Genomic DNA, 25,259 nt, shown 5'->3' with positions numbered 1-25,259 from the left:
AGAAATGATCTATTTCTGATAATACACTGCAGTTTAATATGAACCATTTTAATCAATTGTTTCTTCTACTGCTACCAATACACCTCTTGTTACTTCTGACTAACAAGTTCCTGAATGATGGGGTGTAATAAATATGGATTATATTATGCATAACAAATTTTAACATAATTTTTAACAGTGTCTTACAGTTTTTTGAATAACCTTGTTTTTTGATTAAAATCTTTAACCAGAGTCAGATCAGTCAACTTCCTGTTTGGTTGCATGATCTGAATGACACGAGATGCGTGTTTGTTAATTCACTTATACAGTTAATCAACAGGGAAATTGTGGCATCACTGCATATATGAGAGACATGTACAATACAAATTTAGCCCTCAAACTGGGAGAAAACCTGAAGCAACAAAACAATTTTAGCATTTACACGCTGACTCAGCCTCCTCTAAATATTTGGTATTATCATAGGACTACATAAACACGCAGAGACGCCTGACTGATTCTGAATTATGTTTTATACCGATTTGCAATGTGTTTTTCTTTAAGATAAATTAGTTGAGCCTTCCTGAAAACAAGCTAGCTAGTACTAACTATAGATGTGTAGCTAGACTTGCTTTTTGCTGTTTTTTAAAACCCCTAATAGTGTGTGTGTGTGTGTGCGTGTGTGTGTGTGTGTAATATATACACCCACACACAATTAGGGGTTTTAGACTATAAACAAGTATTAGGGAAACAAGGACAATATTTAAGAATTATTACTTATTATTACTTATGTCCAAATGTGCTTAAATTCTGCATATGCTGACATCCTCATCATAAATGAAGTATATTTGTCTAGTGGAAAGATTTAAGAATCATGTACTTTTTATGTAGGAAGATGTAAACAACAGGTTGAACAGAACAGCTTGATTAACTTACTGTCATTACTCTGTACTGTATTTTATCTATGGGTACTGTATATGTAGTTGCTGTACTGTATTGTAAGACTGACAAGAAAATAACGAATTACATTTATTCATCTATTTTTAATATGTTAAGACATGAAAAAGAGAAGATACTTGAATGAAGAAATCCTTACAGTGACAAAGTAGTTTTATACTTGTCTGTGTTCAGCTAAAACAACCAGTAAGAAAATGTCCAAAACAAGTTACAATAGCATATTGAGATAATTTAGGAACAAAACACTTGCAGCAAGTCAAATGATCTCACATAACAACTGCCTGGAACAAAGAATAGCATATTTAGAAGAAAACATATTTAGCCTTAATTTGAGGCATTTCGTTAAAGTTTAGCTACAGTGGAATAGAACATCTTAAATAGTACAAAAAATAGTATTTAGTTGCATACACCACTGGTGTCAAAAGCGGCCCACCAGAGGCCCTGCTTATTTTAAAAAAGGTTATATAATGCAAACATCCCCCAATGTACTTGTTCTTCTTTCCACTAAAACAAATGGAGTTGTCATTACTTACAGGTTATTATGCTCTCATATTACTGGTTTGGTCCACTTTAGGCCCCCCCCACCCCCCACCACGTCCCTGGTATACATCATTCACAAGATCTCTGAGTAAACCCTGTAGCTTTTTAACAAGGCAGAGACATTATTTGCACTACTGACAATTAGAAACTGTATCCTCTTCATATATTGTATAGGTGTGCATGTGTGCGTGCGTTTGGTGCTTGTCCCTTTAAGCAGTCAGGACAGGCTGTGATTGGACTGGTGAGTAAATGTGTTTCAGTCTGTTCTGCTGTAGTGTTGCTCCAAAGCAGCAGGTAGCTCCAGAACAGACGCTCCAGTAGAGTCCAGTCGCACACACGCTCAGACAGCATGAGTACAGCATCTGATCCTCTGGTTGGGAGCAGTAGGTCCCTGTCCACAGCCAAGAGACACAAGAGTATCAGGAAGAACTCCAGGAGGATTTATTCAGCCTACCAGGACCACCAGCAGGGGTGAGTCCACTCACTCTTGTTTTATTTGACAAATCTTTCTTTGATCACGATTTCTGGGAAACGTTTGTTCTTTTCTCTCTCAATCTCTCTTCTCCTACTCTTAATGGCTGTCATTTTTCCGAGCCTTAATTGACATCCTGTGGGTTACACAATTAGTCATTTACTAAATCTAATCATTGGGGGAAACTACAAAGACTCTGTGTTCTGTTTTACTACACTTCCATCCGGGATCATGTTTGTTGAACCAGTCATTTATTTAGTCAGAGCTCAGTTATTCCACTAGATAGACATGTTTAGAAATGTAACTACTGGAAGAAAGAAATGTACTATATCTGTCTGAAGACGGTTAAACACGGACCAAATTATTTGCATCCCATCCAGTTCATCTGAATTTATATTTATATTAAAAACCTTGAGTATATGTGTTGTTTCTGTCAGGGTGGTGCATTTTAGGCATGCTGTAATATTCAGGCTTAATTGAGATATGTATAAAAAGCTGCAATGAGCTTTTCATGTTATCATTTACACAACTATAGCAGAAATGTGTAGCAGATTTTACAAATCGATTTACCTCTGAAATCCCTCAAACACCTGTCATTTTCAAAACATTATTGTTATTAACAGTGCAGAGTGCACAAAGCCTGTCCACACCATTTACTTTAAATGGATAATTAAGGATGGTGAGCATGCTCCAGGGCTTTCAGTATGTGGTTTTAGTGAAGCATCTATTATGTAGGTATTTTGTTTTTGGCACTATATAAATTAAATTGAATTAAATGATCACAACGTAACTGACTGACCGGGCTCACCTGAATTTGTTTGTAACATCTTGTTAAGATTATTAGGTGATTATTGAACTTTTTAAGTCTAATGCAATACAATAACACACCCTTATTAATAATACTCACCCTCTTGATGCACAATATGTTCAGTACAGTTTATCCTCTATTTATAATTTTTGTATATTGTTCTAACCACCACAACAAATTCCTAATACGTGTTAACATACGTGGCTAAGAGAATTCTGATTCTGATTGTGATCCTGTGAAGGCTGTATGAAGCAGTCATGCTCCTCATGTCTGTCCTAGAAGTCGTGCAGATCCCCGCAGATTTTACACAGAGACGGTTACGACTTGCAACTCAAGTCCTCGGTTAGAATCAAAACAGAGACAGGGCTGACACGCAGCACACACAGTGATCATTTGTCTGTAATAATTTATTTGATCAAGTACATTTATAGAGCAGTCCCCGTTTTCCTCTTGTGTTTTATTCTGTAGTTTGTCGGATGATGAAGATAAAGAAGATGAGCGGGTGGACAGCAACGACCCAGAAGAGATGTTCCAGAACATTCAGTACCAGAAGGAGATCATTGCCAATATTCGGACCAGGCCATGGCCAATGAGACGCAAGCTGAAAGTCCTAAAGTACCTTTCTGCACACACACACACACACACACAAACACGCATGCTACATAAATTCATACATTTGAAGACTTTGAACTTAAATCGTATGAATTTATAAGTTTTGCAATATTTGATGCAACATTTTTTTTGTAAATAAATTTAACTGAAGGCATAACAAACCCTTAAGGTCTTTTATGTGCATTTACCACAAGCTTATCATTTTCTTTGTTGTTGTTTAACATTTAACACCAATGTATCTCATATATATTTTAAATGTAAACTTAGTTGTTTGAGGTCCACATCGAACTTGTCTGAGTTCCTTTCTAATGATGTTTTTTCAAGTGTTGCGATTATAGTGCAAAACGGTGAAGGCTGTGAGCAACCTTTGTCTAAGTGTAATTAGAGTTGCGGACAGAGAACAACCTGAACCACAGAGAGCTAGAGAAGATAGAGAGCTTCTAAGATGTGCTGAGTATGTGCCATGGATAACAGGTTTTATATGGGCAGTTTGTTATTACCGCAGAGGTTTTATTACCATCATCAGAGGTGGGAAGCAAGTCTGCGTTTTTACGCCCTCTTTAATCTCAGGCTGAATGTCTGCGATTACTCTCTCTGCAACAACAGCTTGTATTTCATGTCACAAATCAGTAATTTTTACCTACATTTTTTTCTGACAGGTGTGATTAATCGGATTTTGACTAACCTCAGCCCTTTAAATGAACCAGTGTGAATTCCACAATTATAAAAGCCACACTTGTCTTTTTTTGTGTAAAGTGTGTGTAAAGTGCATGATGAGTGTGTTTCTCCTATTAATCGATGGCTCATACTCCTCTTAATTTTTCCTGGTACTGTTGCTGGATGAGCTGGTTTCGTCTTACTATGCTATGGACTGTAAAGCTTTAAAATCATTGGACAATTTATTTTGATGGCACCAGTCTGATGTGGCTGCTTTTAGAAGTAATACTAATAGTTTGCAATATGATTTATCAAATTTCCCATGCTGTATTGACCATATTGTTTGAGCATAATGACAGTAAGTACAGATCACACACTGAAAAACAGAATCTCAGTCATCATATAAAATTGTTTATTATACTAATTAGTACAAGAATAAAGAGTAGCAACAATGGCAGTGGGTCACATTTTGACAGGAAATATACAGAAATGGTGGGGTGGCAGTGGCTCAGACGGGAGAGCAGGATGTGAGTGTAATTCCTGGTCCGTTTTTAAGGGCCCATCTTCAGTCACAATATTGAATCCAAATCCATAGGAGTCTGAGTGTGTGTGAATAAGCAAATGAGAAGCATTGCAAAGCAAAGTGCTGACTAAAAGTGAAAATGGTTCATTGAAGACTACTAAATTAACCCAATAAACATACTAATTACTGACATTATAGTGGCATGAACATTGCGCATTCATCTATAATTTAAAACTGGCAGTATTTTAACTGCTACAGCTGCAGCTTCCTCGTCTGACACACAGCACATGAAAACCGTAGCCAAGATGTCAACCACTAAGAGTGATAAATGCTAAGTGATTCATGCATTCACATAATGGATAAAGCAAGAAAACAATGAAAAACTACAAAGACAGCAACACAATGAACAAAATAATTTGGTAAAAGTATAGCGATCACACACTAGAGTTGAGACAAAAAAGAAATTCTTTTGTCAGTTTTTGTAAATACTACCACCAGAGAGTTATTTCAAGAATTGTGATTTAAAAAGGGTAGATATAGTTATGGGCTTAACCCAATAGATTTCCTCAGATACAGAGTTATCAGAGACAGAAGTGGACCCCCACCCCCATTGAAAATTGACACCCATCAGGCGTTCCTCAGCATGATACGCCTTTCATGCATCCCTCTTTATTTGTGACCGCTTCTCCTCTGGAGAGTTGGCGGGTGGGTGGGGGCAGGGGAACCTATCCAGGTATACACGTTTCTGGCCTGTCACAGGGCAAACACAGAGAGCATGTCTTTGGACGGTGGGAGGAAAGAGGTAAGAAAGACAGACCACCATTCACACTTACACCTACAGCCAATTTAGATCACCAATCAACTGCCGCAGTCGAACAGTGGGTTTGCACCTACTAAACCACTACCACCCCTGGTGAACTTTTACCAAGGCTTAGCCTCTGAGCTATGACCATGTGGCTACTGTATAAGGCAAGATGCCCAAACATAAGCGACATTGGTCCATAGAGAGTGACCTGCACACTGATTGTGTGGTGAGGAGCAGTTGGCGGATGTTGAATGCACCTTAGATTGGAAGCTACTTGCCTTCTACCTTGATATTTGACACTACCAACACCCTTGGGATGCCTGCTAGCAACCACATCCTCTCTGGTCATGGTGACCCTACCATGGGTTGCCCTCCACTTGCAAACCAGTACACATTATCTGGAACCATTGTATCTTTTAGCATTTTGTAAAATTTTCTGTCAGGAACACATTTATTTGAGAAATAAGAAATTTGACTTGAAAGAAATTATGAACCTTAACTTTACCAAAAAGTGTTGCAATAAAAACACCTTAAAACTAAAATAATGACATTCTTCACATTGTTTTGTGTGAGTAGATGTAATAAGTGGTCTTCCACGTGTGTGTTTGTCTTACAGGCAAGCCAGAGAGATAGTTCTGAAGTACGAGGGCCGACTGACCAGAACCAGAGGTTACCAAACTGCAGGCGCTGATGTATGTTCACAAAAAAACCCTTATTTACGCACACAGACGATTTTTTCAACATGCTGTAATCCCACCTTAAAATCCAGCTGGTTGTGTAGTATTAGAATTAGTGTTAGTATAATTCTGTACCTACAACTGCGTAATGACCATAGTGTCTGTGGTTGTGTTTAAAGCTTTTATTAATTCCAATAATGACACATCTTAAGAGGACATTAATAAATTAATAAATTTAAAAGTGTAAGTGATACTGTTCATCACAGATGTTCACATTTATGCAGTGCAGATGTATTTATGAAAGTTTCGGTTTACTATATTCTGCCTCTATCTTATAAGGTTGGATTGTGTATCTGACGCCATTTTATTTATATTTTTTATGCATGTGTTGTTGCAGCTATAGTAAGAATGCCATTTAATTTATGCAATATTTCTAATGTTAAATATGTTAATGTCCAAAGGTTGTGAAAGTGAAAGCAAAAGAGTGAGCACTACAAAATACGAATACAAGCAGTTGAGAGGAAGACTCACAGATACAGTGACTAAATATCTGGTATTCTTAAAGGATATTCTTGTACATTCTTGTTCCCTGGGAAGTGAACAAAGCCCTTACACCCATCATTCTCTGTCCAAGGCACAACATGTCCCAAGATGAACCCAGCACCCAGATAACTGCACCAAAACAGAGAACAGATTTCTTCATAGATCATGTACACATAGATCATATCCACAGCACAAAGCACATCCATGCTTGCAGCAGTGCCCCAACAGAAATATAAAACGCCTCCACTGCTGACTTCAAATCCTTTATCATCCAGCGTGTCACCGTGGAACTTCAGTGAAATGTGTTTACCATGGTGCACTGTCACAGCTCCATTTATTCTGTCTGAGTGTATGCTGACATGAGATTTTCTGTGTTATTGCACTGCACTGCGGTGGCCTGGGGTTCAGAGCGGAAACCTGTCCGATTTCCTTTGTACAGACTCAAACCTGTTCCTCTGTGCTGAACGCACATGTACACCTTCCTCTTCTTCATTTGTCTTTTTGTTACATATACGGACAGAGTACACAAGGAGTAAGACAGGGTGAAAGATAGCGCCACCGCTCTAGCACAGCTGCATGAGTGAATTTATAGCCTGTTGTTATAGCTGAGTTTAATTAAAATGTTCAGGCTGCTTCAGCTCCATTAGAATAGATTGACTTTTAGTGAGCAGTCTGATGATGAGTTATTAATTCTACAGCTTGGCTCCCTGGTAATTGAAAATCAGAACCATTAGTCCAGCTGACCTTATCTTGTTTAATAATTGCTGTTGTATCAGTCACAGTGTAACAGTTCTTGAGTGGACTACATGGAACCTGGTTCAGCTTCAAACACCTACTGTTGTGAATATGCTAATTACTGTTCGGAAAGCAGAGGCAGGAGTGAATTTTAATCCATTATTCATTCACTGGAAAACATCTAGAACTGTCAGTGTTTGTGTGCTGTCTTTATGTTTAGTATCTCCATGCTTTTTTTCCTGTCTGCAGCTGCTGAAGAAACTGTCTCGTGTGCTTTACAACATTGTGGTTTTGTTTGTTCCCTGGGAAGTGAGAATCAAGAAAATCGAAAGTGAGTTGTCACTTTGCTTAATCAATCAGCGTAATGCATTATATTATGCTATGCTATGGTCTTCTCTGATATACTATACTATATGATATGATGTGTAAATGTTGGTGATGCCCATCTGTCTCAGTCAAATGTATCCTGTTACCTGTTCAGGTCACTTTGGCTCGGGCGTGGCTTCCTACTTTATCTTCCTCCGCTGGTTGTTTGGGATCAACATTGTCCTCACCATCATGACAGGAGCCTTCATTGTCTTGCCAGAGGTAAACTAGTGTCTGCCATTTGTCATACTACTTGTACAGTATATGTGAATATTTTATCAATAGTAATTGATAGTGTAATGTTGGTTTTAAACTGTTTTAGTGCACCAATAAACGGGGGTCATGCGCTGATGTGTTTACACCCCACTATTAATAGCCACCACCTTGAATGGTTTTCAACAAAGTGATCGAACGTAAGTTATTTAAACTGTAATGTATTATGAATAAAACAGCTCAAACACTCAAAAACATTCAAAGGAACAAGGGTAAGTCAAATAACCTAAACAAAGAAGACACTCAGGCCAGTCCACAAAAGGCCGTAGGACTCGGTGTTTTTCCCTTGACCCTAAACACACCAAACTGAACAATAATTAGAAATTAGACCAAAAAAAGAGATGACCGAACCCATCAAACAGGATAAATACGTAAAACAAATGCTGCTCTGGCTGGGAGAATATGAGGTAAGAGAGAGTGACATGGTTCCTCCTCTTATTTATTGGACCTGATTACCACAGATTCACCTGAAGAGAACACACGATTTAAACAGTCTTTACCACTCCTGACCAACAGAGGGAAACACCGGAGCCTGTGATACCACTGAAAAGAAATCAGAATATTATCAGATACCTATCGATGAGATGCCAGGCTATGCCCTCACATGTCCAGATGTGCAGGAGAAAGTTCTTTTTTTTTTTTACCTGTCACTATGTACTGTACGTACATTAGCTGTTGCCTCAGGTGGAAGGGATTTTATCAGTACACATAAGTTTTGTTTGTGAAAACTGACATATTGTCCCTGTTCATTAAAAATCATTTACTGAGAAAGGATTGTTGTATTCTTCATATGTATGTGCAGGGCAAACATTTATGAAGATTTTTATACAGTAAGACCATCATTTTTAACTGTGTACAATAATGGACAAGGGGAGGCTGAAACAGAACAGAGTCCTGAGGCGACTTAGGAGGCGTTTTTCAACTCTACAGGAAAAAAAATAAATAAAAAAATAAAAATCTGCAATTCTGTTAACCACACAACTTAACTTATTTCACTTGGACTTTTAAAGAAAACGTGCTGCTGCTTACTTTATCCCTTTTAATTAAGTTATATATCATTTTCTAATTATTGACTCTGGAAATAAAATAAAACATCACTTCTGCCACATAAAAGTTGTGTAGTAGGCTTTACTATGATATATTTATGTTATTATATTTGAAATGACTGTTCTTCACGTCCTTATCTTAGCAGATGTTTTATTCATGCTTTCATCACCACACATCAGAGGGTTCTTTACTATCACGTACAAACTGCAGACAACAGAGGAAGAAATGCGGCTGGATTTATGCATTTCAATGAATTGCAGACACAAGCAATTTCTCCAGACGTTTCTTCCATTTATTCCTTGTACACCTCTCTCTCCCTTTGTGTTGCATTGGATCTAACCTTCCACCGTAGCCTCTCATACAGAACCACCTTTATCTCACCTCTGCTTAGTGAGCAGTATCACCCACCATCAAATCACATGGATGCGGTGTTAGATTTTATGTGTGTTCGTTTCAGGCTGTAAATCATTTGACCAAAGATTAAAATGTGAGGGCATTTCACCAAACGGATTCTTACTTCTTCACTCCCAGTCACTAAAGCAGGTTTCCCTCCTTTTTAGGATAATCCCGAAGATGCACTATGTTCTCTTATTGTGTCTGTTCATTGCATTGAACAAAACATGCTTGGGCCTAATCACATCTAGTCTAAGTCTAATGGCGTTCATATGTCTGGAATTACTGTGATTTTCTCAAAGTAAACCTGCATCAGTTGATGTCCTCAAACATGCATTTTCCAACATTTACCTCTAGCAAATCTTCATGACCATTTAATAGTGTTGTCCAAAAAGCTATTATTTTTCATGATCCCTATCATCTTCAGTGGATTCTTGAACCATGACTGATGTGTTTTCCTGTGTCAAACGATTATTACTGTAACCACTGTAACATACAGTATAACCCCTACAATCAAGCCCCTAACTTTACCAGAAACTCACCAATTTGTGGTGGTAATGAAAAACTTAATCATACCAGTGAAGCATGGACGAAGAATTTCCTGTACTATAACCACAGTGCACTGAACTGGTCTGTTTGTGTGTACTAGTTGCTGGCTGGAGCTCCGTTTGGAACAACGAGGAGTAAAACCATCCCCAAGGAGCATCTGGCTTCAGCCCAGGACTTGGACACCATCTGGTCTCTTGGGGCAAGCCTCTTCTTCTTTTTACTTTTCTGTCAATACTACTTTACTTACAGACACAATGAGGCATTATATAAACATTAGTGCCTCGCTGACCTCTGCCGCAGGGCCAATTTAACCCATATCTACAATAAAATACTCTGTTGGTCAGTCTTAAATTCCTACATGTACAGCATACTTCATTTAAGGGTAAGAATAAATATTGAGTTGATTTCTTTGTCATCCTTTATATCATGTACTCAGTTTTCTTTTGTGTTTGACTCTCCACAGGGCTACCTGCAGTACTCTGTATTATTCTACGGTTACTATGGCAGGGTGAGGAAAATAGGCAGTGCAGGATACCGATTGCCCCTTGCCTACTTCCTGGTTGGAATGGCTGTCTTTGCCTACAGTTTCATCATTTTGTTGCGAAAGTAATCATTTTCCTCAGGTTATACTGATCTTACACTGATCTCATGGAGTTCTGTTTTAGATGCTGACCACCTTGTACAGACTCACTAAAAATAAAACTAGAGGAATTCCTCGCCCACATGCATTCAGTAGTAGTGTTACAAAGCTACAGCGGGTTAGAGGGAAGAATATCTGAGAACTTGTTCCTTAAAGACTTCTCAAAATGCACTCGTATTTCTTAAAAAAAAAAAAAAAACAGACATATGGAATGCACAATTTTATTTTTTTTTGTTTTACAGTACATAGAGACATAAAAAAGGTTGACCTTTTGTGTGGTGCTATTAAGATTTTGTCCTCATGGTGGTGCTAGAAGAAAGGTTAAGAGGTCAACTCAGCCATGCTATTGAAAATAGCAGAAAATAGCAGCCTGCCTCTAAAAATGTTGACCTGTTCAGCTCATCATTCGAAACGTGCTGTAATGAACAATGAACAATGTCCTGCAGAATGGCCAAGAACTCCCGTCTGAGCCTGGCCAGTGCCTCTGATGAGAACTTCACGTTCTGCTGGAGAGTCTTCTGTGCCTGGGACTACCTGATAGGAAACCCAGAGGCTGCAGAGAGTAAAGGAGCTGCCATTGTCAACAACATCAGGGTCAGAGACGCTCATCAACACACAAACGACACATGCAGTGACCTTTACATGTTCGTGTTTTTTAGGTTGTCATCCCATTATTGTGATCACATTATCTCAAAGAATGTCTAGAGGGGTTCTACCTCCAAATTAGATAAATACATTTACTTAGACTCAAGGACGACCTGGTTAAAAAGTCTATTTTCACTTTGGCTAAAGATGAATGGATAAGATTTTTGTAATAAAAAATCAAGGATCCAGGTCACAGTGACTTCATGTCTCCTCACGTCTTATTGACACAAACTCAAGAATAACTAAGAGGGACAAAATTATGAAGTAAATAAATTACCTTTTCTCATATTATGGAAGTAGGCTAAAGCCTAACTGTAGCAGCTGACTGAGCACAATGACGTCACCTGCTTAGCTATAAAGATGGCTTTGTGTGGGGTGTATTTTCAGCTGCACAGACACTATGTTACTGTAAGTTGTTTATCACCTATTCAGAATGCTGCTTTATCATATCATCATAACATAGTTTGAACTGACTTGCTTAAACCCATGATGATCTCGGTCTGTATGAGGGTCAATCTGCACACCAACTGATGACAGCAATTTATTAGTCTTAATGACTGTATATTGTGTCATATATGTTCATATAGTGACAAATTCAGTTTTGCCAGATTTTAAACTTTAGTCCCTTTCACTCTCTTTATCATATGGACAGACATGGATGTGTACTTGAGACATAAAACCATGAGGCAGTTGTTGTTGTAGTGATATATCTCTTATGCATGCACAGGATATTATAGGTAATAAATTATGAATGAAACAAAAAAATGAATGAATGAATGTTCTTTTTGTGTTTGTTTTTTTTGCACAGGAAGCCATTGTTGAGGAGCAGGAAAAGAAGAAGGATACCAGTCTGTAGGTGTCTGTTATCTGTGTGTCTTGTTTAAGGGTGTTACATGTTCACAGCCTTATTAAGGATTCATCAAGTTAAGTCTCCTGCAACAGACAGTAAAACCATGAGCGCTCTGCCTGATTTGGCCTTTGAATTATTCTAAAGGTCAAGATGACATAAGTAAACACAAAATGCAGTACTCTGAGATACAGGATGTTTGCCTCAAAGAACCAAAAATAGTTTCATATATTTCAAACTCATTTTATTAGTTTTGTTAGAGTTATAAGTTTTTGTTTTACGTATATATTTGGTATTAATAGTCGAAATGTTCATTTTTTCACATTAGTTCAGTCAGTTCACATAAGCAAAAAGGAAACGGTAAGCTCAAGACAGCAGGGAGTTTGGAGGGACAGTGGTATTCCTCCAAGGTGAAGGGAGACTTGAAACAGACAAGTGGATGTTGGGGAGTAGGCTGGGTGTTTGAAAGTCAGGAGTCACAACTAAAGAAGGCGGCAGGTATTGAGAGCTTGTTAGATATACTGTATGCTGTAATCCACTGTGGCAGATTGAGTGAATCAACAAACTCCTCTTTACTCTCTGAAATCATCCTTTCGTGGTCAGTGTCAATGACAATCAATGTGTGTTTCTACAGGGCGGTTCTCATCAGTCTGCGCATCTTAGCCAACATCCTGGTGCTGCTGTCCCTGGCAGGCAGCATCTACATCATCTACTTTGTGGTCGACCGGTCTCAGAAACTTGAGCAGGAGAAGCCGGAGCTGACGCTGTGGGAGAAGAATGAGGTAGAGGAGCGATGCAGACATCATCCGCCTCTCCATCATTAGTTTGATTAAATTATTACGCATATGTGCAACAGATGATGAAGGTGGACATCTGAGAAAGATCCAATTGAAGACAACTATTGAGTGTATTGAGTGTCCACATCCATCTGTGAGTGACAGCTTATCGTTTCATTCACTGCAGAGGGCATTAGTCACACTAAAGCTTCTCTGCTGTTCTATCAGCATAGAGGCCACTGGAGTAGCTTGATCAATCCATGACCAGTTATTATTTCTGGATCAAAATACAGTCAGTACATCATATAACATAACCATGATGGCAGAAAGGGCTTTGGAATCAGATCACATTTAGATTAGATTAAATATAAAAGAGAGAATGATTATTTGTACCTGAATAAACACAACAGTATAAAATATTATTTTTCTGCTCATTTCAATATATTGAACTCTTATAATTGCGTAAAAGGAAATATTTAACGCTACCACCGGTAATTTATATTTATTTTTAGGGCCGGTCATACTGTACAGACTGTTCTGTTGTTGTTCTAAACTAATTTAGATACGGAGATGAACAATGTGTAAAACTGAGCATTAAAAACACATTACATTCAGTCTAAGTAACCAAATACCTAAGACTTTACAATACATGGCAAAATTAATTTAGCATTTTTTATTTTCAGTTGCAAAAGAAAGAAAGAAAGAAAGAAATTCCCTATACACTTTGTCAGTGACTTTTGTGTCCTCAAGGTGAGTGTGGTGGTTTCTCTCATCACCATGATTGCCCCGTCTGCCTTTGAGCTGGTGGCCCAGTTGGAGATGTACCATCCGCGAACCTCGCTGCGATTCCAGCTGGCGAGGTATTCCTTCAATTCAGCAAGAACCGCCTAGTGCAGCATAAATGACACACTACTGTGCCATATATAAGACATCCCAGGCCTTACTGCACACTGACACTGTTATATGATTATGTGTTTACAGAGTGCTTGTTTTATACCTGGGGAATCTCTACAGCCTCATTATTGCCCTCCTCGATAAGGTCAACAGCATGAGCTCTGCTGTGAGTATAGAAAGCTACTGTGTGCCTTTGCCATAGAAACTTACTCTGTACTACTGTATGGTAGCAACATGACCAGTCACATGTTGTCACAGTCACTTATTAGTTTAGAGTTAATTCACCCAAATAAAAAACACAAGACTTTTTCACTTAGCTCAAGTGATGTTTGACTGTACAGATGGACCTAACAAGATTTTGAGGCCTCTACCTGTATATATTTATTTATCTAGACATCCACATTAGAGTAGAGAGTATCCAAGCCTTCTAACTTAGCACTGGCAAGAGGAAACATGTTCGTTTTTGTAATTAGGGTGAACTGATCCAATTGCAGACCAAGGCACAGATACTGCTAACACAAAGAAGTACTTGTAGCTAACATGATGACAGTGGGGGGAAAATTGTATTTAAAGTGCTCTCAGTTTGTTTTGGAATCTTTGTACATTTGTACACTGAGTACATAATCTGTGAGTCAGGACATGGTAAAGCTGAATAAAAAAAGCAACGATCAGAAGTCAGCCATGCACATCTCAACTCTCATATGAGATTCAACCTATGAACTTATTGGTATTGGTTTAGTTTGCCAAAAATGTGACTAAATGAGGCTGTAGTAAGCACGGCTAGCTGCTTCTTTATAGTTAGGTCAGCCATGTAATCTCTTGAACCATAGTGTGACAAAATGTGTAACTATTACAATATGGGTCGTCCACACACATGCAAAATATCTTGGCACATGGGTTGATGGACAGAACTATATTTGTCTTCTAGATCCAAGTGAGTCCAAGTAACTGGACCGATTCCAGCTCTTTCTTGGCCACCATATCTCAGCCTGAGGTGGACAGCCTCTCCACCCTGGTGTCAGAGATCTCTGCCTCAGGGCATCACAACACCACCATAGCAACTATTGCCACAGTGCTGGATGTTAATAGCAGCAGGAGGAGCTCAGGGACCTTCTCCAACCAGACAGCTTTGTTTGAGAAGAACACCCGCTCACAGCAGGACCAATGCTGGGAGACTTACGTTGGCCAGGTTTTCTCTTCTGATTTGTACACCCTTTATTGTCCTTCATCAAGCAGAAATCCACCTAAAATTGTATATAGCTTATTTTATTCTTGACTCTGTGTGTGTCTGTGTGTGTTTGTGCATGTTTCAGATCATCAACTAAAGATGAAGATAACATAAGTAAACACAAAATCCAAGCCTACATAGCCCTGTGTGAAAAAGTGTTTGCCCTTCCTGTTAAAAAAACAAACAAACAAACAAACAACAACAACAAACTGGTTTATCAGACCTCTGTTCAATTTCTATAGCCACACCCAGGCCTAGGCCTGATTACTGCCACATTTGTTCTCATCAAGAAATCAAATAAATAGGACCTCCTTGTTAAAGTGACATAGACCAAAAGATCCTCAAAAACTAGAAATCTTGCCGAGATCCAAAGAAATTCAGGAACAGTAACTGAGAAAAGTAATTGAGATCTATCAGTCTGGAAAAGGTTAGAAATCCATTTCTAAAGCTTTGGGACTAAGTGAACCACAGTGAGAGCCATTATCCACAAATGGATGATGTTCATGATGACTCATCCAAGAGGTCACAAAAGACCCTACAACAACATCCAAAGAACTGCAGGCCTCACTTGTCTGAGTTAAGGTCAGTTTTCATGACTCCACCATAAGAAAGGGACTGGGCTAAAACGGCTTCATGGTAGAGTCCACGGCCAAAATCACTGGTGAGCAAAAAGAACATAAAGCCTCATCTTAGTTTGACCAGAAAACATCTTGCTGATCTTTTTGGTAAAATGCTCTGTGGACTGATGAGACAAAAGATTTTGGAAGGTGTGTGTCCCATTACATCTGGTGTAAAAGCAAAGTTTCAGAAAAAGAACATCATAGCAGCAGTAAAATCTGGTGGTGGCAGTGTGATGGTTTTGCTGCTTCAGGACCTGGAAGATCTGCAGTGATAAATGGAACCATGTCTACCAAAAAAATCAGGAGAATGTCTGTTCATCAACTCAAGCTGAAGTGAACTTGGGTTCTGTACCAGGACATTGATCCAAAACACACCAGCAAGTCCACCTCTGAATGGCTGAAGAAAGACTAAATGAAGCCTTTGGAGTGGCCTAGTCAAAGTCCTGACCTGGATCCTGTTGAGATCCTGTGGCATGACCTTAAAAAGTTTGTTCATGCTGGAAACCCCTCCAATGAGCCTGAATTACAACAATTCTGTAAAGATGAGTGGGAAATAATTCCTCTACAGTGCAGGAAAAGACTCATTGAAAGTTATTGCAAATGCATGATTACAGTTGTTGCTGCGAAGGATGAAACAACCAGTTATTAGGTTTAGGAGGCAATCACTTTTTTCACACAGGACCATGTAGGTTTGGATTTTGTTTTCCCTTAATAATAAAAACCTTAATTTAAAAATGGGGCCATCACTTTTTCACATCATTGTACTGTTACGCATTATTACTGTCTATGTCATCTGTTTTTATTGTGGCTAATGTCACAGATAAAGACATTTCTCACATGCTCATCTTTGTCAGGCTCCATTGTCTTTTCCACAAAAGACCCAAAAGAGTCCCTGACATGGGGGTGGTTTGTCCATGTGTATGTTGTGTCTCCAGGAGATGCTGAAGCTGTCCATCATCGACATGATCTTTACAGTGGCCAGCATCCTGCTGATTGACTTCATCAGAGGTCTGGTGGTTCGCTACCTGAGTGACTGCTGCTGTTGGGATTTAGAGAGCAAGTTTGTGAGTTGTCCGCAAGTGTTTGTCTTTTAAAACTTGTTGCCTGGCGACTAGTGCAAACAGTGAAGACCCCAGGAGGTTTATGACAAAAAATAGTCTAGAATGCACCACATCACATCAGGGGTGTGAAACAGCTACTTTAACTCGGCTCTTATATGCAGTCATGCAGATAGAGCAATTATAGGAGGTTTTATTAGCTTGCTCTCTAATGTACTATATATAATATAAAATAGGGTGACACAGTGGTGTGTTGGCTAACACTGATGCCTCACAGCAAAAAGATTCTGGCTTCAATATCCATCAGCCGACTGGGGCCTTTCTGGGGGGAGTTGGCATGTTCTCCCTGTGTCTGTGTGGGTTCTCTTTGATTACTCCGGCTTCCTCTAACTGTCCAAAGACATGCTCGTTAGGTTCATTGGTGATTCTAAATTGACCGCAGGAGTGAGTGTGAAAAGTTGTCTGCCTCTGTGTTAGCCGTGTGACAGTTCTCACTCTATCAATTCTGTCTTAACTCGTTTTAAACATAGATCAATCAATATCCCATGTGTATAATAAAACATTCATCCCATGCAGTACATTGTTTGTTAGTTACAGTATTTCTCCAAAATAACATGATTACACTGCGTATTCTTATAATACACTAACTTATCATGTCTTGGCAAAGCACTCCTTTCAGCTTGATGAATCCCATTTGTTTAAGAAGTGGTCTGTGTTCGTGACTGTAGCTGTGGTTAGGGCTGCACCCTGGGGCAAACTTAGTTGCCACTGTGACTGTGGCTGTGGACATGGCGGCATTTGCTCGTTACAATTATGGCTGTGAATAATGGTACATACAGTAAAAACGGTTACATTCGATGGTTGAGTGTGTGCAGTAATGGACGAAGACATAGCCCCACATCAGCATCCTAAGTCGAGACAACAAACTTGTTCATCCAATTATCCATTTCAGCTGCAGTCGTGCTCACGGCCAGCAGGTGTATACTTTCAGAAGTCAGCTTTTGTAATGAGCAATAAATGTGTAACAATGTGTCACATTATCACTAATTTCTGTTTATTTTAAGTAGCAGGAAGTTCAATCAATCTGTCAATAAATCAAGTTGAAGAGTGTTGTAATTTCACTAAAATCAATTATACCCACCACTAAGCAGCTTAAATCCTCAGCTAACCCCAGAGTTAACACTCTTTTAATCTATAGAAGAGACTTGTCAGACAATTAAAATGTACACAAAACATAACAGCAAACAAGACCAGACAGGCAGACAAGAACCCGCTGTGGGAGTTTAATTCTGCATCTAGAAGACATTTTTTGCTTGAGTCTATTAGGTAATGAAGCTTTTAGAGATGTGTGGTTTACGCTATTTTTCTACTGATCTGTACGGGCGATTTTGGTATGAGCATGTTTTAAAATTTCCTAGATTACATGTAAGTTGTATAAAATTATTTGAAATTATCATTTGTGTCACATACTTAATGGCACCACACAATCAGTACAACATTAATGTTTTTATTTTTTCTGTCTTTTTCCAGCCTGAATATGGAGAATTCAAAATAGCAGAGAATGTCTTGCATCTAATTTATAACCAAGGAATGATCTGGTAAGTCTGAAAATCTATTTATAATTCCAATGACATACGACCTGATTCAGGGCTAATACTCTGACTTGTGCTGACCCATCTCCCTGACCCCATTTAAAGGCCTGTGGCACACTCTAATCACTCCATTACACCTCAGTGGCTGATATGACTGTATTTCCTCAACTAATTTCAGAAACGTCGCCTTGAAGCTATAAAGATAATGAAGTGAAACCATGGACCACTGGATATAATGCCTTTTCTATGGGTAGAGACGCCAGTGATAATGTGTGTGTTTTACTGTCATTTCTCTTTCTGTCCTCCAGGATGGGAGCATTCTTCTCTCCCTGTCTTCCTGCTTTCAACGTGTTGAAGCTGATCGGTCTGATGTATCTGAGGAGCTGGGCAGTCCTCACCTGTAATGTTCCCCATCAGCAAGTCTTCCGAGCTTCAAGGTCTGATGCATGCACACATATACACACAATGTATCATGTATCACTATACTTGTAGGACCTGATTCCATTTCCACAGTGCCTCCTCTGACCCTTTGCTTTACCACTACCTAACTAAATGCAATGTCTTTTTCCTAAACCTGATCCATTGTAAATCTAACACCATGAAACCATGTCACCGCTTGACGTCACCTCCACCTTAAAGAGTGAAACTTGTGGGGCCCTACCATAGGCTGCATATAAATATGTGCAACATTTCCCCGCTTCCTTGCGCTGGCCAAACAGACGCTTGTTTTCCAGGGATACGGTGCCACCTCGCGACTTTGTAGCCATATTCTGCGCAGTATGGACCGAGAGTGGAGCCTCATGGAGTCATGGTATCGATTAATACTGCAACTAAAATGACACAAACCTTCTTTGACAAAAAAAAAAGATATGTATTTTAGTGTTTTAATTTGGCCCAATTCTCATCTATTACCATAGAGGGGGGATCAAGCTTATGATCTATACTGCAGCCGGACACCAGGAGGAGCTCTACTTGTTTTGGCTTCAGTTTCTTCAATGCCTTGCATGTAGTTCTTTTTTTTGCACAGTCCATATTATTATATAAAACCTGTAGCTTCAAAGAAAAAGATCAGACGAACAAAATTATAGACACAGAGGAAGATGTATGAAAGCACATGATCTCACTCATGCTCAGAGTCATTTTATGTTCAGAATTTCTCATGTTGTGCAAAATTTGTGCACATGATTGTCTGTGCTTTGATAAAGACACTACTCTTATAACACATCGTCACCAATTCTGGCTACTTTATTTCAGCCTTTTTATGTGATGTGGAAAAATCTGTGTATATTCCTGCAGTACAGGATATATGTCTTCCTCTACATTCTCTCGATAATAGGTCTATGGCGCTCAGCCCACTCAGATTTATGTAACAAGGCAGTGATTGCCTCGTTCAGTCCTTATCAGCCAGTCCCAGATGTGGTGGAAAATCCAAGCACCCATCCACCCACACACACACACACACAGAGAGGCAGTCCACTATGCAGGCAGTGCACTATATATCTGAGAGGACATTTCATGTGAGAGTCATTAAATTCGAGACAGGGGTTGATACTGATATATGTTACTAATGCAATAATAAGTAAGAATTTTACATTTTTATGCCTGTAGTCATAATTATGGAGTGCTGAGCTACTCCATAATTATGATAATTATGATGCAAAGCACTGGCAATATTTCTGTAGCTGATAATTTGGATATTTGTTTCAGGATCATTAAAGTAGACTTAACGTAGAACTTGTTTTATTGGCCTCAGTATTACTGCAACTACAATGGAAGAATGGTTTGTCTCTGACTGGTGGTTTGTGGACTGGTGTGGTTATATCTGCACACTGGTGCTGGGACTTTATTAAATGGACTTTCATGAGTGAGAACATGCTTTCAAAAGAGAATGATTTTTTGCATTTTGCATTGGTGACAAAGACTCCATGGGAATACAACAGCGCTTCTATTTAAACTTCAGAGGATATGTTTTGATAACATTGCACTTTGCAAAGAAAATAGTTAGTCTATGTGGTTGGTATTTCTACTTTGTCAGTGGTAGAATATCTTAAAATCCATGCAGTTGATTAATAACTACAATTTCATATTGCAATAATAATAATAATGGTAACCATAATCACAATAATTCACAGTTTAATCAGTTGTAAAACATCTTTCAACCTCAAAAATACAAAAATCCCCTCTTTGTTAAGCAGCATTTTAATCAAAAAAGAGGCACTGCTGATGTCCTGAATGAACAGCTGTGGCGCTACCATAGGCAGGAGCAGGCCTTGAAGCGCAGCATTTCGAATAAATAAATTAGAACTTGTCATTTTTAGTGTGTCTTGTTAAGAACTATATGAATTTGACCAGGACAGCTTCACTACATGTAAATGGGATATCAGCATTATGAATGCTGCTGTGTAACCTGAATTCTGCATTAGAGAGGTTTTACCTTTCTATGACAGTACATGGTGATCACAGTGTATGGAGGTGTATGTAAATTGTTCCACATCAGCTTACAGTTCTGTCATTTACCACAACGATTTGCCACCAGATAGAGGCAGCATTAGCGTCTGAAACCAGGAAAACGGTGTCAGTTGTCTATTTAATACATTTTCTTACTTTCCCTTCTTTAGATCAAACAATTTCTACCTGGCCATGTTACTTTTCATGCTGTTTCTGTGTATGCTGCCCACCATCTTTGCCATAGTGAGATACAGACCGTCACAGCACTGTGGGCCATTCAGGTAACAACATGGTTCAGAAAGCATCAAACAACAAAGAGTTCAAACTACTTTATGTAGGCTTAGCAAAGACACTGCTAACACTGTATGCATTACTGATTACTTATAAAGAGCTTCATCATTTATTGGGTTGACTTGAGGTGTTTTCCATCCTCAAGGCAGTTGGCAAATGATTTTAAATGCTTTGTGTCCTGTCACCTCTGTGCACTGTTCATATTTAAATAAGGAGCTGCTTCTTGTACCCTCTTAGGTGTTGTAGCGATGGAACTGTTTGAAAATGTTAACACCACTTAAAATTCTTAAATGTGGCTTTCAGTGGTCAGGAGAAGATTTATGACATCATCTCTGAGACCGTGGCCAGTGACTTCCCACTGTGGTTCAGTAAAGTGATGAGTTACATCACCAGCCCTATTGTAGTGCTGCCAGCTCTGCTGCTGTTGTTGTAAGACTGCACACACTGCCCACACACATACATCTAGACAGTGTATTGACACATGTACATATAACCATGCCATTGTGACATTTCAGTTGTCCCTGTATGTTTCAGCATGCTGATATATTATCTCCAGGCGATTGCCAGATCCCTCAAATTCACCAACAACCAGCTCAGGATGCAGCTCCAGACTGTGAGTTCCTGATGAATCACTGCCTGGATGGATTAAGCATAGTTTATATGACTCATTGAAAAGACATTGTCATGCTTTTTTGTTGGAAGTAGGAAAGAAAATGAATCCTAGGAAAACATGACCAAATTTAAAAATGAAAATAAGGACACAGCCCTTAACTGCCCAATTACAGAATGATATATCACATTAAAAGTGTGTCTAAATGTGGAATTTTCCCTAGGAGCGAACTGAAGACAAGAAGAAAGTCTTCCAGATGGCTGCAGGTAGGTCTGGGTTTGGTCAGGTCTCCTGTGTGTTCTATTATTCCTTGATAATTAGCGATCTTGACCCTGTGTCTTTAAACCCATGTCACAGCCAGACTGCAGGCTCCAGAGGCTGCTGCAGACGCAAAGCCAGATCAGCAGGAGAGTGATGTCACAAGCCAAGAGGCCTCTATTAACACCCCATCTCCCAGGCGAAACGGCAGTGTCACAAGCTTTCAGTCTCCTGTTCATCGTGGCAATAGCATCCGCACCATCACCCAGTCGGCATCTAGAGCAGACCTGAACAGAGGCAGCATGGCTGGATCTGTCAAAAATCCAGCAGTGACAGTGCTGCCCAAACACCGTCTGGAACACATACCCAACAGGTCTTACACACTGGGAAATTCTTTAGCCAATCATGCTGACAGTGTTAGGCAACCTCTTACATGATGGATTTAGTGATATTGCATCAAAATTAATGTATTGGGGGACTGATCAGGAAGGAACAAAATAGTGAACGTACACTGATAAGACATAACATTGTGACCACTGACAGGCAAAGTCAATAACATTGACCATGTGGTGACAATTCAATGTTCTGCTGGAACCTTTTGGACCTGTCATTCATGTGGATGTTACTTAGACATGTAGCACCCACCTTGAACAGACCAGACACCCACCCACACACACACAAACAGCTAGCAACAACTAAAAAAAGACATGAAGAACAGTATAAGGTGTTGATCTGGCCTCCAAATTCACTAGATCCCAAATTGTTCAAGTACCTATAGGATGATCCACAGACCAAATCAAAGGACACATTGTGTTGCCAGACACCACAAGACACCCTCTGAAGGCCCATATCCATTTTCTGATGGAACTCTTTTGGAAGCACAAGGGAGACCTACACAATATTAGGAAGGTGGTCATAATGTTAAGACCAATCAGTGTAATAGCCAACATACAGTACAAGTGTTGAGAGTCATGCAGAGTCATGATAAAAAAAATAATAAAGAAATAAATTCTGCTTCATGCATTATTTCTAGGGTAAACTAGGTCTACCTAGATCTGTGGGTGGACTTGACCTTACCCTGTAATTTGAAATGATTATGATAATGATTTTAAAACACAGTACACAGATATCTCTGGCATAGCTTTTTTCAGTATGTTCATTTAAAATAGTATTTTTAACTTAAAAACATCACTTGTTCTGCAGTAATTGGTACTGAATTAGCATTACCTTGGGTTTCATCAGCGGAGAGTTTTCTAAATGCTGTCTCATTTTTCCCTTTCAATTATTCTTTCCAAGAATAATATTCTGTGGAAAAAAAGTGACTACCTGTAAGTTATAGGAATGTCTTCTGGCATGAAATGGGTCAAATAAATTGATTCAGTTTTGTAAAAATGGCTCACACATCCCATCATTGCTGACCAATATAGACATTTTGACTAAGTTATAGGGTTTAAAGTGTTACAACCTCCCATTAAGTCACTGATTTTCACAAGTGCATTAATTGTACAGCTGTTCAGTTTCCCATCACAGTTATCTTTCCATCATGTTTGCTTTCACTCTGTCAGAATTATTAGTTTCTATGATGCAAGGCATGGAGACATTTCAAATTTGTCCATGCTTCTACATAGCATTAAGCAGTTATAACTTGCCATCAAAAATATTCCATACCATAATCACATAACCTGATCATTATTGTTCTGCTTTCTTGTAACAGGCACCCACCATTTCTTGGTGGCCCTAGTCATGCCTGCAGGTCCAAGTCCTACCACCAAATGGCATACAATCCTCCATCTCCATGTTCTGACAGCATCCACTCTGACCCCTTGTACAGGAAGACCATACGCTCCATACATCCTGTTGAGGCCGCTGGCATCATCACTGCACAGAGTTATGGAGGACAGTGTGGTCACGCCACCCGCTATGTGATTGTCAATGAGCATGAGCCCAGGAAGAAGCTGCTGCGCTCAGCCACACGTATCCCACGCCATTACCTTATGCCTCAACCTGCAGAGATCCTGGAGCTGTACCCACGCAACATTAGACGATACACACCCCGCGCAGCTCACCATCAACCACATTCTCACAGGTCCCACCCATCACAGCAGCATCTGAGCGAGGAGGAAGAGGAGGAAGAACAAGGAAAGGGCAGAAGAAGAATGTCTCTGGGGAAAACTCACCGGCCGCATTCCCTGTCTGATCTCCACCAGCCAGCACACTTCTACATTGGTGACTGTGTGGAGAGCCACAAGAGCAAGGCCAAAAACAACCACACTGATCGGAAAAAATATGGAGTGCAAGAAGAGGATGAGGAGGAGGATGGTGACGGAGAAATGGACTGGGGTGATTTGGAGTTACTCTCACAGCCACAGGTCAATGTGAGAGCAGCTGAACCTGTACTTGTAAGAACCAGGCGTCACCTTCATTCCCCAGGAAGACAATGTCATTCTCCGGCCAGGACCAGGCACATGGAGTCTCACGTGAAGCCCAAGACGAGACCGAAGCTGGAGACCCCACTGACTGAGTCAGACTCAGCATCCCTGGCTTCCAGCAGTGACCAGCAAAACAGCAGCACTGACCAGTACATTCAAGTCATCCACAACAAGGAGCGCTATCTCAAGTCTGACACGAGGCAAGGAAAGATGGCCAAAAAGAAATCTAAGACTAGCTTTGATTTGAATCCCACTGAGTCAAATGACTTGGTCTGCTCCAATGTTTGACATTTTTTACTGTATCCTGTTAAGGCAGTTCTCAAATTATCATTCATAGTATATAGTATGGATTAATACATTGCATGGAAAGCACACATGGTATTGTAATAAATTAGATTTTCTTTCTCCTGTTTGCATGACCATGGATCATTTTGAAATGGGTTGTTATTTTGAAACAGGAATTTCAACTAATAAGAGCCGTGACTGTAGCAAAGTGTATAATAATAAAACCAGACTTCTGTCTCTTCACTTCATCAACCATAAAAATATATTGACGATATTCATTATATAAAATTTGACACTAAAAATGTAGAATTATAATTAATAATATAGTTAAAGGTATTCTATGTCAGATTTGTCACTTGTCAGTTCCGATTCACTGACTCAGCATCTAAGAGGGAGAGACAGAGAAAGAGAAGGCAGAGCGGGTCATGAAAGTAAGAAGGGAACAACACTGGTGAGAAAATGAGTGCATTACATTTAAATGTGGAGGTTAGTAATAGATGTGGCCGGGGTCCTGCCTTTAGAGACGATGTTACACATTATTGGAAAGCATTGCGGACTTCCATTAAAATTAAAATATCAGTTTAAGCTGATGTTTGGTATATTGGCTTTTGAAATAAATGACATTCTGCTGCGTATGTGGTTTACCTACACTTTCTGGCACAGACCCATAGCCAGTCAGTTATGTGTGACATCACCCGTAAGGAT

General features: G+C 39.4%; 1 protein-coding gene across 2 annotated transcripts; it reads left to right on the top strand.

Moving 5' to 3' along the window:
• The first annotated feature begins 1,796 nt into the window (after positions 1-1,796).
• Positions 1,797-24,695, top strand: LOC125005031 (transmembrane channel-like protein 3). 2 transcript variants are annotated; one of them, XM_047579948.1, is made up of 22 exons: positions 1,797-1,944; positions 3,222-3,368; positions 5,967-6,042; positions 7,555-7,636; positions 7,787-7,893; positions 10,034-10,132; positions 10,397-10,539; positions 11,020-11,167; positions 12,027-12,070; positions 12,700-12,847; positions 13,592-13,701; positions 13,823-13,901; positions 14,664-14,924; positions 16,519-16,647; positions 18,172-18,239; positions 18,542-18,670; positions 20,852-20,962; positions 21,276-21,401; positions 21,507-21,585; positions 21,806-21,848; positions 21,940-22,213; positions 23,555-24,695. In XM_047579948.1, exons 1-22 carry the CDS (start codon positions 1,823-1,825, stop codon positions 24,555-24,557), a joined length of 3,528 nt encoding a protein of 1,175 aa, XP_047435904.1. In that variant the 5' UTR covers positions 1,797-1,822; the 3' UTR covers positions 24,558-24,695. The 2 variants fall into 2 exon arrangements, with proteins under 2 accessions (XP_047435904.1, XP_047435903.1); XM_047579947.1 differs by lacking the exons at positions 1,797-1,944; positions 3,222-3,368; positions 5,967-6,042; ... (1 more) ...; positions 7,787-7,893; positions 10,034-10,132 and having other exon boundaries at positions 10,177-10,539; positions 23,672-24,695.
• Positions 24,696-25,259: the final 564 nt, after the last annotated feature.

This window comes from Mugil cephalus, chromosome 3 (assembly GCF_022458985.1).
Source record: "Mugil cephalus isolate CIBA_MC_2020 chromosome 3, CIBA_Mcephalus_1.1, whole genome shotgun sequence".
Lineage (NCBI taxonomy): Eukaryota > Metazoa > Chordata > Actinopteri > Mugiliformes > Mugilidae > Mugil > Mugil cephalus.
The sequence above is the reverse complement of the archived record's forward strand: the minus strand, read 5'-3'. Positions and strand labels throughout refer to the sequence as shown.

What these genes read in the sequence shown, in the direction of transcription:
- LOC125005031 (XM_047579948.1), top strand. Translation starts at nt 1,823, where the DNA reads ATGAGTACAGCATCTGATCCTCTGGTTGGGAGCAGTAGGTCCCTGTCC. An exon ending in CCATTGTCAACAACATCAGG is followed by an intron (nt 11,168 to 12,026) that starts GTCAGAGACGCT and finishes TTTTTTGCACAG; the next exon opens with GAAGCCATTGTTGAGGAGCA. An exon ending in TCAACAGCATGAGCTCTGCT is followed by an intron (nt 13,902 to 14,663) that starts GTGAGTATAGAA and finishes TTTGTCTTCTAG; the next exon opens with ATCCAAGTGAGTCCAAGTAA.